At 41.2% G+C, this 12,903-nt stretch overlaps 1 protein-coding gene across 8 annotated transcripts in view; it reads left to right on the top strand.

Annotated features, from left to right (window-relative positions):
• Positions 1-12,903, top strand: part of BMPR1B (bone morphogenetic protein receptor type 1B) — a 423,394-nt gene that overhangs the window by 401,572 nt on the left and 8,919 nt on the right. For all 8 annotated transcript variants that reach the window (XM_065907204.1, XM_065907198.1, XM_065907205.1 and 5 more), the window contains 2 exons: positions 1,740-1,932; positions 2,947-3,244. In XM_065907204.1, coding sequence (XP_065763276.1) covers positions 1,740-1,932; positions 2,947-3,244 — 491 coding nt within the window. The remainder of the gene's footprint in view (positions 1-1,739; positions 1,933-2,946; positions 3,245-12,903) is intronic.

Below are 12,903 nucleotides of genomic sequence, written 5' to 3'. Positions count from 1 at the left end.
CAGGCCCGAGCACTTGACTTATGCATCCCACCTGGGCTGGTGGTCTGTTTCACCACAGATAATATACATGCTGTTCTTTCGAAACATCCCACCTTCACCTTCTCCCACAGAGTTCAAAAGTCTGTTCTGTACTTCTGCGTCTCTATGTTTGATTCTTTATGTCTCCCAAATTATGTAAATAGTCACCAACACTTAACCCCTTTAGTCATGGCATTTTTAAAAAGAAGATCATGTGTAAAGAGACATCTAACCCCTATGCCATTTGAACCCTCTTGTTTTCCTTCTGCCTGTCTCCGCTGCACTCCGTAATTCTTTGGAGCTCTCTCATAGCTTTGCTTTCTCCCCAGCTCTAATGGGCTGTTCTCTCTTTCCATTTTACATTTTTGGTTGTGACAGCTCTTCTGCCTCAAAGCCTAATTTTCAGTGATTTCGTGCTGCTTGCTTATGTTTCATTCTGTCTCCTATCCTTCACATTCTTCACACATCTCATGCCGTGTGGCATTCTCTGAAGATTCCCGCATCTATCATCTGAAGGGGTTAAATCTACTTGGATTCTTTCTCTTGCCTCATGTGCAGTGGCTGTTTCCTTTTGTTTTAAGGCATTTACCCTGTGAGATCCTCTTTCTCTCCTTTCCCTCCCTGTTTTCTTTCTTCCCTTCCTTCTCTCCCTGCCCTCCCCAAGGTGGGGATTTCCTTTATTCCCTTGTGTGTCCAATAAGCATTATAGTTTTTTGTTTCTTATATTTTATCCATGACCAAGGTGTAGGGTGGTAGGAGCTCCTTCAGAGGGTCTAGTATCCTACCAGTAGTGGAGTGAAGCATATTCTGCAATAATTTCCTCAAGAGAGGATTTGTATTTGTTTTTGCCAGGAGCCATGGTGGTGGTGTGCCACCAAACTGGGGCAAATTTGGTCCCATTCAGTGGTTCAGGCTTAATGCTAAAGCCCAGGGTTCAATGTCTCTCATTCTAAAAGGGTCGGCGTTCATTGTCTCGATTTCAAGACTGGTGTTATTCTTTGCCCAGATAGCGGCCTGGCATTTGTATTTGCTGAATGCTTATCTAGCCTTGCTGTGTTCTTAACTCTTCCCTTCCTCTTCTCCTCCGTCTGCCTACACCTCCCTGCTTAGAGATTTCGTCTGCAAGTATTTCTGTGTGTGCCCAATAGTGCATTACCCTTCTGTTTTGTTGTATGTTATCAAAGCATATAGTGGCATGATGCCCTTCAGAGTATCTAGCGTCCCACACTAGTAGTAGAAGTGAAAAGTATTCTTTTCTGCCAGTTACTGTGAACCCTCAAGTGTTTTTCTCTGAAAATGACAATCGGTAAAATGAAATAATAATTTGGAAGCAATACTTCAAGCACTCAAAACCAAGTCTCAAATATACATTTAAAAGGGACAACATGAATTAATAAGTAAAATTAATAAGCAAGTAAAAATAACTTGTCTCACCAGGCTCCTCTGTCCATGGATTCTCCAGGCAAGAATACTGGGGTGGGTTGCCATTTCCTCCTCCAGGGGATCTTCCCGACCCAGGGTTCAACCCCAGTTTCTTGTGTCTGCTGCACTAGCAGGCAGATTCTTTACCACTCGTGCCACCTGCGGCGCCCATATAAAGAAAAACTACTGGCTAAATGTATTTCATATGCAATTGTCTTCTTCTCTGAAGGAAAAAAGAAAACATTAAATAAATCTGCAGTGCTGTGAATACACTAACAGTGTGTTGGGGGATTTCACAGGTCCAGAGGACGATAGCAAAGCAAATTCAGATGGTGAAACAGATTGGAAAAGGTCGCTATGGGGAAGTTTGGATGGGAAAGTGGCGTGGCGAAAAGGTAGCTGTGAAAGTGTTCTTCACGACAGAGGAGGCCAGCTGGTTCCGGGAAACAGAAATATATCAGACGGTGTTGATGAGGCATGAAAACATCTTGGGTGAGTATAAGCCTGTATGAGCGATGTTCAGGGTTTCCTAGCTTTCCTCTCTTTTTCTGTTAACATCTGCATATTAACTCATCTGTCTAGACCTGCTATGAAATATACAGACATTTTCTTTTTGGCGTGAGCCCAAGAATGTCATACGCTTCTAATGGGAGACCTCACAGGAGGCATGACTAAGGCACTTCTATGACTGGATGGTGGGCTGGAAATGAAACATGTTCACATAATTTTTTTTTCCTTCAGTGACAGGAAATGCAAATGCAATACCAAAATTTCTCAGATTTCTTAGGAATTTGAAGGAGCACATTTTTGTCTAAGTACTGTGAAGTTATGGGAATTTTATCTGCAGGGTTTATTTATATCCAGAGTTTATATTGAAAATTGATTTCCTTTTTATTTTCTCAAGTTAGAAATGATCTAGCTGGATTATTCAAGTAGAAGGAGTGTCAGCTAATCATGGAGTGTGTGCCTGTTTTGTAAACAGTGTCTTATGTGTAATTATAATACTATGAACTATTTACTGTTAACTTAGAAATAGTTTAAATATCAGCTACTGATTGGAAAGGTATCCTGTCTTCAGATACAAACTGTTAGTCTTTCTCCACCCCTGCTGTTTTGGTTATCTCTGATGGGCTTCCCAGGTGGCTCAGTGGCAAAGAATCTGCCTGCCAAGCAGGAGACATGGGTTCAATCCCTGGGTCGGGAAGATTCCCTGGAGGAGGAAATGGCAACCCACTCCAGTATTCTTGCCTGGGAAATCCCATGGACAGAGGAGCCTGGTGGGCTACCATCCATGGGGTCACAAAGAGTCAGACACGATTTAGCAACTAAACTACAACAGTGATGGGTATTAGTAATTTAATGCTATCATAAGCGCAATCAGAAAACTCAATGAAATGCCAAATAAAAGACACCGATGACAAAGGACAATAGTTGAAAAAATGAATTATCCTGGTAGTATTTAGAAAACACGTAGCTTTCAACCCTTTTTGTCTTCTTTCCTTTTAGGCTTCATTGCTGCAGATATCAAAGGGACGGGGTCCTGGACACAATTATACCTAATCACAGATTATCATGAGAACGGTTCCCTCTATGATTACCTGAAGTCCACCACCCTAGATACTAAGTCGATGTTGAAGCTAGCCTATTCCTCAGTCAGTGGCCTATGTCACTTACATACTGAAATCTTTAGTACTCAAGGGAAACCAGCAATTGCCCATCGAGATCTGAAAAGTAAGAACATCCTGGTGAAGAAAAATGGAACTTGCTGTATAGCTGACCTGGGCTTGGCTGTTAAGTTTATTAGGTTAGTATCAAGGTGAACAAATATACTTTTTATGGTTCTTTTCTATCACTTTTTATAGATGATGCATTTTGTCGCTCAGGGCTTCTAGGATATTTAGTGGAGGAGGAGGAATTTTGCTAACTTTGACTTTTTCTGGAGGGGAAAAAGAAGAAACATCTTTGCAACAAATAAACAGTGTTTGGGTCAGTTCTATTGTTTCTAAGCTTATCAGTGACCTGACTTCAAGACACTGTTCACATAGGTTTGAGCTGTCATGAAGCTGTTAAAAGAAGTTGCTAATGTCTGGGATTGTGTGCTCAGAATTCTGCATGACTTCTGTAGGTAGGAAGAGGTTTCAGGAAAGAGCTAGATTATGTAGTGATAAAGGCATTTTTTATGTGTTGTAAGAAAGATAACTTGCCTGCAAAGTATTCCATGAGAAATGTTAGGAATGAATAAGCAACACAGTGCCAGTACTCAGCACTGTAGCTCCTGCAGGACGGGCAAGAGGAAGCTCCAGAGCTGGGGTTCTGTTTTGCTTACCTTTGTTGTATTCATAGCAGCTCTTTTATCTTGTAGGATTTAATTAGAAAAATGATTCTTCTGCTTTGAAAACAAAACGAAATGAGTTTGCAAACTAGAAGAAAAGAGGGATCATCTTATACCTACTTTAAAAAAAATTCAATTTAGGCTCAGCTTTTATTAAATTATTGGACCTTCTTATGGATTTTTTTTTTCCAAAGAGACTGTAGAATATGGAGAAGGACACAAAGGAAAAGCCAAGGCAAAGAATAAAACTGACGAGAAAGGACTAAGGGATTGGTATTTTCACCCAGAAGTAAAGATGGAGAGGTGATAAAATGATAAATCCTAAATATATAAAGGTCTTCACCAGTTAGAGGATAGCAAATTGAAGTTCTTGGTCTTCAAAAACAAAGCAGGAGAAAATGCTTCGGACTGTAGATTCAAGTTAGAAACATGAACTGCCAGCTAATAAAGATGATTTGAATCTTCTCTCTCTTCTGAATTCTTTTTTCTGACCTACACCCTTTTTTAAGTCTCCTCTACCACAGGGAATTTCCCATGATGTTTCTCAAATTGCCAGCTTTTCTCCTTCCACCCCTGTGAAATTTCTCAAGAGTTCTAAAGAATAATTTGCTTTCACAATCCAGTAATTCATGATATTTTGCAATTTGGCTTCTCCTCCGCGTCTCTTCTGAAGCTCCTTTACTGAAGGACAACATGGATTTTGTCACCAGAAGCCTTTTTTGCTGTCGGCCCACCTCCCCTGTGCCCACACCTGTCTTCCTCCTGTGTTCCTAATGTGTTTATTCCAGGTTCTCCTCCTTTCTCTCTGTGGGTTCTGCTCTCTTTTTCTTAAATCTTTTCCCATTTCTCAGTTTCATGGTGCACGTGCTCTCTCTGTCTAGGTTCCCAGTTTTGGTGAATCCATTCTAAAATGTGAGGCACGCTTCCTATGAATTCTGTCTCCATGATACTCCCACTGGAACTGGGCCAATTGGGGGTCTCCTACCATCTTTCTAGATTCTGGAGTAAAGCATTTTGTAGTTATTTCCTCTTTCCAATTTGTCTTTTACATACTGCTGCCAGATTTACTTTCTTGAAGCGTAATTTTGGGCATCATCATAATTTCATCATTTGCTCTGGATTTGGGTTAAAATGTAATTTCTCTCAAACCTCTGAGTGTTTTTAATATGCTTCTATCTTTATCTGAGTACCCAATATCCTCTTCTTTATCTTAGAAGCTACTACTTGGTCACTTTATCCTATGGAACCCCTATTATTATTCCCTTACAAGCCTGACTTTCAGTGAGTTTCTGTTGTATGGTCATCAGTGACTGCTTTTCTGTCATTGTCACTGGAGACGAAGTTCCATGAAGGCAGATACCATGTTTTTCTTAAATTTACATCTCTAGTCTTTCCTTGGTGCTCATTATATAGGGGTTGCTTCAAAATTTTGTATAAAGCTTAAATGAATGATTCCATATGGACTATGGGATGAAGGGAAAAAGTGTTTTTTTTTTTCCTCTAAGCTCCAGAGATTTTGCACATGCTGGATTAAATTCACCTTTCTATTTTTAGGTCCAATTTATATGGACATAAAACTCTCCAATTTATATGCTTTATTTCGCAAGACTGAACTGATTTGTGTTTTTGCCGCATATACTCCATGTTTCCTACTGCTTTGCTTTTGACTAGACAGCATATAGCTTGGAATGCCCTTGCGTCTCCATGTCACTTAATTCAGTCTCAGAGTTACCTCTAAGTTACTTTACTCATCCCCTAGGTAGAAAGGATGACATCATCTATTCTACTCCTGTGATAATTTTCTGACCCTTGTCTGCCTGACCCTGTAATTATTTTAGTGCATGCCTCATCTTACCCTCCTTTTCATTGGGCATCTTGAGAGTCCATGTCATTACGTAATGTGTTTCTCATTTGACATGACATAGTGAGTTACCCATTAGAGATATTATTTTGAATCCGTACATGTTGGCAGTATCAAAGTAATTAAGAACTCATCTTCTTAATAGACCTTAAAAAAACCAAGAAAATGAGTATCTATTATATTTCTGAAACTTAGTTCTCCTTAATGGGAATGAACTAAATGAACTCTCAAATTTCATGCAAACCCAGATATAAGAAGTGGAAGGAAATACATTTAAGGGATAATTCAGAGATTTATTTGGCATGTATTGGCTGTTTAATGGAGAGAGGAAGGATATGAGGATACTGGCTCAGATGAACAACTGCCATAGCTATTGGATGCAAAGACCTCATGTGGCTGACTAGCACCTATGGGATCATTTGACATCCTGGGCCTCAGTTTCCTTTATATTAGATGGATGTTGATTGTTGGAAATCCTTTTCATGTTTTTATTTCATATGTTTCGGAGGAACTTTGGTCTTCTCAATTGTTGAGCCTCGCTTTTAAACCTTGCTGTACACAGGTCTTTGGTTTTCACTCTTCCTGACTCTCCTGTTGTGGGGGAGTGTGAAGCATACGTGCACAGATATTTACAGCATTGTACTACAAGTGGGGTCAAAGCTAACCCAGTGTTGAGTTCTCAAACCTCATATGTGAACTTCCTGTGAGAACTTAATCTTTCCTGTGGTCTCTGTGTGCCAAGTATTCTCTCAGGCTTTTAAATCATTTTGGGGAGGTTTCCAGTGACGTTTGGAGAAGGCAATGGCAGCCCACTCCAGTGTTCTTGCCTGGAGAACCCCAGGGACGGGGGAGCCTGGTGGGCTGCCGTCCATGGGGCCGCACGGAGTCGGACACGACTGACGCGACTTAGCAGCAGCAGCCGGTGACGCTCACAGAGGGTGGACAATGCGTCAGAGGTTTCCTGCTCGTTTAACTTCTTCATGCTGTATTGTCTTCTCCGTGCGCACTCTTGAAAATGATGTCAGCGCTGCTGCCTCTCATGCCGGAGGGAGATGGAATCTGGGCGACGCCACAAGAGACACTCCCATTAACCTGAATCTCTCGGGATAAGAAAACAATGACACGTGGAATCTCATGAAGGAACTTACAGAGCTTTTCACCCTGCCCTCTGGAGGATCACACAGCCCCTCTGGTACTTCAGGGACAGAATGATATGTTTTCCTAGCGGGGGAGTAAGTCCTGTCTGGCTTACGACCTTTCAGGTATTAAATTTCATATAGAACACCTACAGTGAAGGCTGGGCTGTAGCACACATCTCCAGATTGATGCCTGTCGAATTGTCCAAGTGCAGAGGAGAGGGACAGTCTGGCCCAGAAGGTTCTCAATGTTCTCTGTCTCTCAATGACATGTACACACCACTGCTTCTGGTGTGTATACTTAGTGGTTTTTGACAAAAGGGACATGGTTTCAGCCAGAGTCACAGACCAAGCATGAGTGGCAGCACGCCCAGTCAGGGTTTCTGCAGCCTCACCACCTTCTGTTGAAGTTTCCATGTCAAGGTTCTCATTCTTAGAAACCCTGAGATGTCTCAGGGTTTACTCATAGGAGTAGTGAATTCTGTTGGAAGGTGCTGCAGAAAACCCTCCTCGCTGGTTAACATCTGCCTGGGCAGAGCTCAGCTCAACAAATCAGTTCCATAGCTGTTTGCAAGATACAGTAGGAGAGACGAAGGATGTGCATAGCCCCTTCTGAAGGCTCATGAGAATATTTCATGCTTTGGAAGGTCATTTTTGTCTTTCTAACAAGTGATCAGTTTTCTCTGGTGTGGTTCATGTGTGGTTAATTTCTTTTTTTTTTAATTAATTTATTTTTTTTCATTTATTTTTATTAGTTGGAGGCTAATTACTTTACAATATTGTAGTAGTTTTTGCCATACATTGACATGAATCAGCCATGGATTTACATGTGTTCCCCATCCTGAACCCCCCTCCCAATGTGTGGTTAATTTCTTGCAAGAAATGTGTGGTAACATTTCTTGAAAGAATCCTGCTATGGATTCATAATTAGAAGCTTAATTAATATGAAAAAAAACAATATAAGGTTAAGATGGATATTATACTTTTAAATACCCACCTTATTCTGCCACTAAAATAAAATTCTTCTTTCTGCCCTTCTTCCAGTGCATGAGAGCCAAGAGTTTAAGGCACACCCTGCTCAGGTTCATTCTCTGGCCTCTCAGGATCCTGGAAGGAGGCTCCACTTCCAGCCTTTCTGCACCCACAGGGGCTCTTTGATTCCTTTCCTCAGTTCTACCAACACCTGCAGTCTACACGCCACTCTAGACACCAGTGTTGGGCCAGGAGAGGGACACTGCAGGCAGCTGCCTGGGTACAGGCAGTAAGAGGCTGCCCTGTTTGTAGACCATAAAACCCATTAAAATGATCTCCATGTGTGGAAGTTCATCTAGAGTGAATGCACACCACATTTTGATGGAGCATTTTTAGTTCTGCTTGCTAGAAATGTGTCTTTTCTATAATTTTCTCCAGTTTTTATTTAGGCTGTTCTGGGTCTTGGTTGTGGCACTCAGGATCTTTAGTTGTGGCATGCAGACTTTTAGTTGCACCAACTAGTTCCCTGACTAGGGATCGAACCCAGGCCCCCTGCATTAGGAGTGGGGAGTCTTAGCCTCTGGACCACCGGGGAGGTCCCCGACCAGTGTATTTAGAGGACTTTTGATCTTCACAGCCTTATGTCTGTAACCTTAATCCTTGTCATGTATGTTTTTCTCATTCCTGATCCTCCTGAGTACTTATTTATATTAATATTTTAAGCCTACAGGAAATGTTAAAAATAATGGGGCACTTGTAATTATTTAATAAAATTAATTAACAATAACAAATGTTAACAATTTGCCTTAGTTTTTTTTTTTTTTTTTTTTTTTTTTTTTTTTTTTTTTAAGGAAATGCACTGTTAAAGAGAGTCCTTTTGCATTCTCCTCCCTATTTTACCCCCCCTTTTCCTTCCAGAAGTAGCCAGTATCCTGGAGTTGGTATTTATATTTACTATGTGTGATTTTATCATTTTCACACACGTGTGTCTGTCGCCATCTCGGCACACAGAATTATTTTGTGGATTTGAAGTTCCTTTCTCCGACCCCACCTCCTTATGCTGCATCCATCTTCTCTTGCCAACCTCGTCTCTCGGCCCTCTCATCCTCCAGGAAAAGGAAAGCAGAGACGGTGAGGCAACCTGCCCTCGGCTGCTGCTTCTCTGCCCTGGGCCCTCTCCTTCAAGTACTCACACCTGTCCTTGAAGATCCGCATCTTGCCCTGACGCTGGGCCTGGGAAGAACCCCTCTGACTGTACTTCCTGTCCCTTCTGCTGTCTTTGCTCTTGCTGCCCCAGTGGGAAATCACTTTAATTTCTCTCTGTGACCTTGAAGAGGAATACAAGTTCCATTTTTCTCTCCCCTTACTTGGAAACAGCTAAGATGATGTGACTGAATACCTGGGAGAGAAATGCAGTTTAATTACTTTCAAGTAGGAAAACCCTCCTGAGGGAAAATGGACAGCGCTGGGTGTCTTGGAGAAACTGATGCTTTATAATGTGGGAGGGAAATTACTTCTAATTAGTATGTTTGTCCTTTAACATATAGCGCTGAAGGCTTTTGCCATTGGGTTAATAGTCCTGTACAAAATTAATTTGCTGAACAAAATGCAACTTATCTCTCCACATGTCTGCAATGTTTCATTTTATGGACTATGTATAATAGAGATTTTTAAGTTTTTCTTTAAATCATACATAGCAAAGTTTACTATTAAAAAACCTTTTCCTTCTTTCATTTAAAGTGCATTCCCTACTGCTGTGTGCAAGACACATGGTGAATGGAGACAGAGTGGGGACCTGCTCTTTAGGGACAAACCCGATGATTATGATGTCACTCAGGGCTCAAAGGAGTTTACAGTCTTTGGTTGGAAGATGAATATTATTGAGATGCCACAAAGGAGAATACTTATTCAGATTCTTCTAGGGGAAGATGTTTATTCAGCTCTTCCAGGGGAGATGGTTATTCCAGCACTGGTGGGGAAGCACTTGGGATGGAGAGCGCAAGGTGGCGGAGGGACAGTAGTGGCTGGTGTACTGTGTAAATAAGGAGCTGGTTTTGGAGCATTTGATGGACAAGCAAAGTCCTCAACTGAGTGTTTTCTCCATGTCTGAGGGAATAAGAGTCTAGAGACTCTCTCTAGTCTGGCCATCACAAATCCTAAATCTGTTATCCTCCAGTACCAATTAGCTTTCAGTCTTCCCATAGATGTCTCCATGTCACGCATTCTGTTACCCCTTCTTGACCTCCCAAATCCAACTAAAACATTAAGGACTAAGTGTAAGAAAGGAAAAGAATTGTCCAAAATTGTTACCAAGTGAGGTCAGAGTATACCTTTGGCCTAAATGTACTCCTGTGGGGCCCATGTTCTTGGGAATGTTCTTGGTTTTCTTTCCCAGAACATGTTCTGGAAGATTATGTAAGCCATTCACGATCTTCTTTCCATCTGCAGCCCCCCACGCTCACTTCTCTACACAGAACCCAGAATCCTCTACCCAACTCCAGCACTGTTCTCCTCTAATGATTCAAAGTTATGAACTGTAGCACACACAGGTAACACATCAATGAAAAGCCTGCTCTGTGTTCACATGAGAGGTGTCAGTGCGTAGAAGAGGAGGAGAGAAATTGCTTTATAATCGAAGGGGGAGCCTTTGTGTCATCTTTTACATATGTTATTTCCCCACATTATCATTCGGCTCTTCTCTCTGGTGTCCCTTCCTTACTATGTACTATTTAGGTATACAGGTGACATTTTTCTATTGTGTCCTGCTGATAAATGCTGTGATTCATATTTTATACTCTTTCAAGTCTTAGAAAAAAGCCTAGAGCACTAAGACCTACATTTGCTGATGGAAAGGAGTATGAACTCTTTTTTTTTTTTTTCATTTAAAAAAGTTTCCTTTAACTCTTATTTTAGGAAAATGGGCTCCTTCAGAGTTGTTGCTTTTAAAAGATCTCGAGGGGCCTAATGAATATCCTGGCGATACGTCTGGTAAAATTGCTTTAGCTGAAGAATTTTAGATGGAAGTGAATTTTAAATGGTTGTGAGAATGAGGCTTTATAAGGTTTAGTAAATGTTAACAGTGTTGAGATCTGCAGAGGGACAACTGCCACCCTTTAGATTTTCCCAATGACACTATATGTTTTATGTTTTTGAAGGTAGAGATTGAGGCAGTGAGATCCAACCTCGAGTTGTTGTTTTTTTTTCCTTCTTCCCCCAAAGCCATTTTGTTGTCGTTCAGTCGCTCAGTCCTGTTCAGCTCTTTGTGGCCTCGTGGACTGAAGCACCGTAGGATCCCCTCCACCATCTCCCAGAGTTTGCTCAGGCTCATGTCCATTGAGTCGGTGATGCCATCCAACCATCTCATCCTCTGCGCCACCTTCTCCTTTTGCCTTTAATCTGTTCCAGCTTCAGGGTCTTTTCCATTAAATCCGCCCTTTGCATCAGGTGGCCAGAGTATTGGAGCTTCAGCATCAGTCCTTTCAGTGAATATTCAGGGTTGATTTCCTTTAGTCTTGACTGGTCTGATCTTCTTGCAGCCCAAGGGGCTCTCAAGAGTCTTCTTCCATACCACAATTTGAAAGCATCAGTTTTTTTGGCGCTTAGCCTTCTTTATGGCCCACCACACACATCTATCCATGACTACTGGAAAAATCATAGCTTTGACTTTACAGACCTTTGTTGGCAAGATGATGTCTCTGCTTTGTCATATGCCGTCTAGGTTTTTCTTCCAAGGAGCAAGCATCTTTTAATTTCATGGCTGCAGTCACCCTCTGCAGTGATTTTGGAGCCCACGAAAATAAAATCTGTCACTGCTTCTGTTTTTCCCCTTCTGTTTGCCATGAAATAATAGGACTGGATTCTATGATCTTAGTTTTTTGAATGTTGAGTTTCAAGCCAGCTTTTTCACTCTCCTCTCTCACCCTCACCAGGAGGCTCTTTAGTTCCTCTTCACTTTCTGTGATTAGAATGGTATGTATCATCTGCCTATCTCAGGTTGCTGATATTTCTCCCAGCAATCTTGATTCCAGCTTGTGCTTTGCTAAATTTGCTGTTGTCTGTGATGCAGTGTGATGAACGTGGTGTTTGATATATGCAGCTGTTTTCTGTATTGAGGAAAAAGAACAAACATATCAGTGTTTGAGAGTGAGTGGAGTCTGATAAAAAGAAAAAGAAAAACTCTTGGGAATCAAGAGAAAGGAAGGTTTATCACAGATTTTCTAGAGACTTCAGTTTAATCATGAGTTTTTTGTTGTTGTTGTTGTTAATCTTTTCTGCTTTGCAGTTGATTCATCCATCAAAATAGGGGTTCATTGCTCCTTATTTCCACTAGTTTCTTTTGAGCTGTGGGACTTGGTGAACTTGTGATGTGTGCTTAGCATTGTGCTGGCAGTAATGTTACATGTCTCCTCTCATTAATTGTCAGCTTCTCAAGCAATCATAGTTTGGCAGCTTTGCAAAGTGGGTTCACAGCTCTGGCTCCAGCTCACTGCACTGAGACCGTGGTTCCCACATGCCAGCCTGCAGAAGACTGTCCTTCCATCAGGAATTTTCTCCCTGTCTATGCAGAATAATAATTAATAGATCATGTTGTGAAATCGTCTGGAAGCTAAAGAGAGTATATTCAGTTATTTTCCTTTTTGTTAAAAAATACATGTTATTTGGTTTATGAAATAATAATGCTAGTAGAAATCCTTTTTATAGATTTCCACTTATCAAAGTAAAACCTTTGCAAATCTTCGCTGACCCTCTCCTCCTGTCCATTCTTACTTGTTTGTAGCTGCAAAAGCCTCCCAACACTTGGTCTAAGAAATACTGTCTCAAATAAACCAAATTCACATGTGCACCTGCCAGTTTTAAGGGCCAAGCTGTTAATATGTGAAGGGAAGGACGGTAGTTTTGACATTGAGTACGTATTTATTAATAGCAGTAATTTGGAGTTTACATTGATCTTGTGGCAGTGCTATCTTATACGTTGCAGCTTCATTCTGACTGTCACCTTCTTTGGGTTTTGACCTGTGAATATCGATCTTTTGGCAAGAAATATTTTTTAGGGAAATGTTATGCTTTGAAAAGATATCCTTTTTCACCTTTCACTAAAGCCCCGAGTTAGGAATCCCCTGACCTGTCATTCATTGGTCCTCTTCAAAGCTGATGGTGCTTTG

The sequence above is a fragment of the Muntiacus reevesi genome, chromosome 16 (assembly GCF_963930625.1).
Source record: "Muntiacus reevesi chromosome 16, mMunRee1.1, whole genome shotgun sequence".
Classification (NCBI taxonomy): domain Eukaryota; kingdom Metazoa; phylum Chordata; class Mammalia; order Artiodactyla; family Cervidae; genus Muntiacus; species Muntiacus reevesi.
The sequence above is the reverse complement of the archived record's forward strand: the minus strand, read 5'-3'. Positions and strand labels throughout refer to the sequence as shown.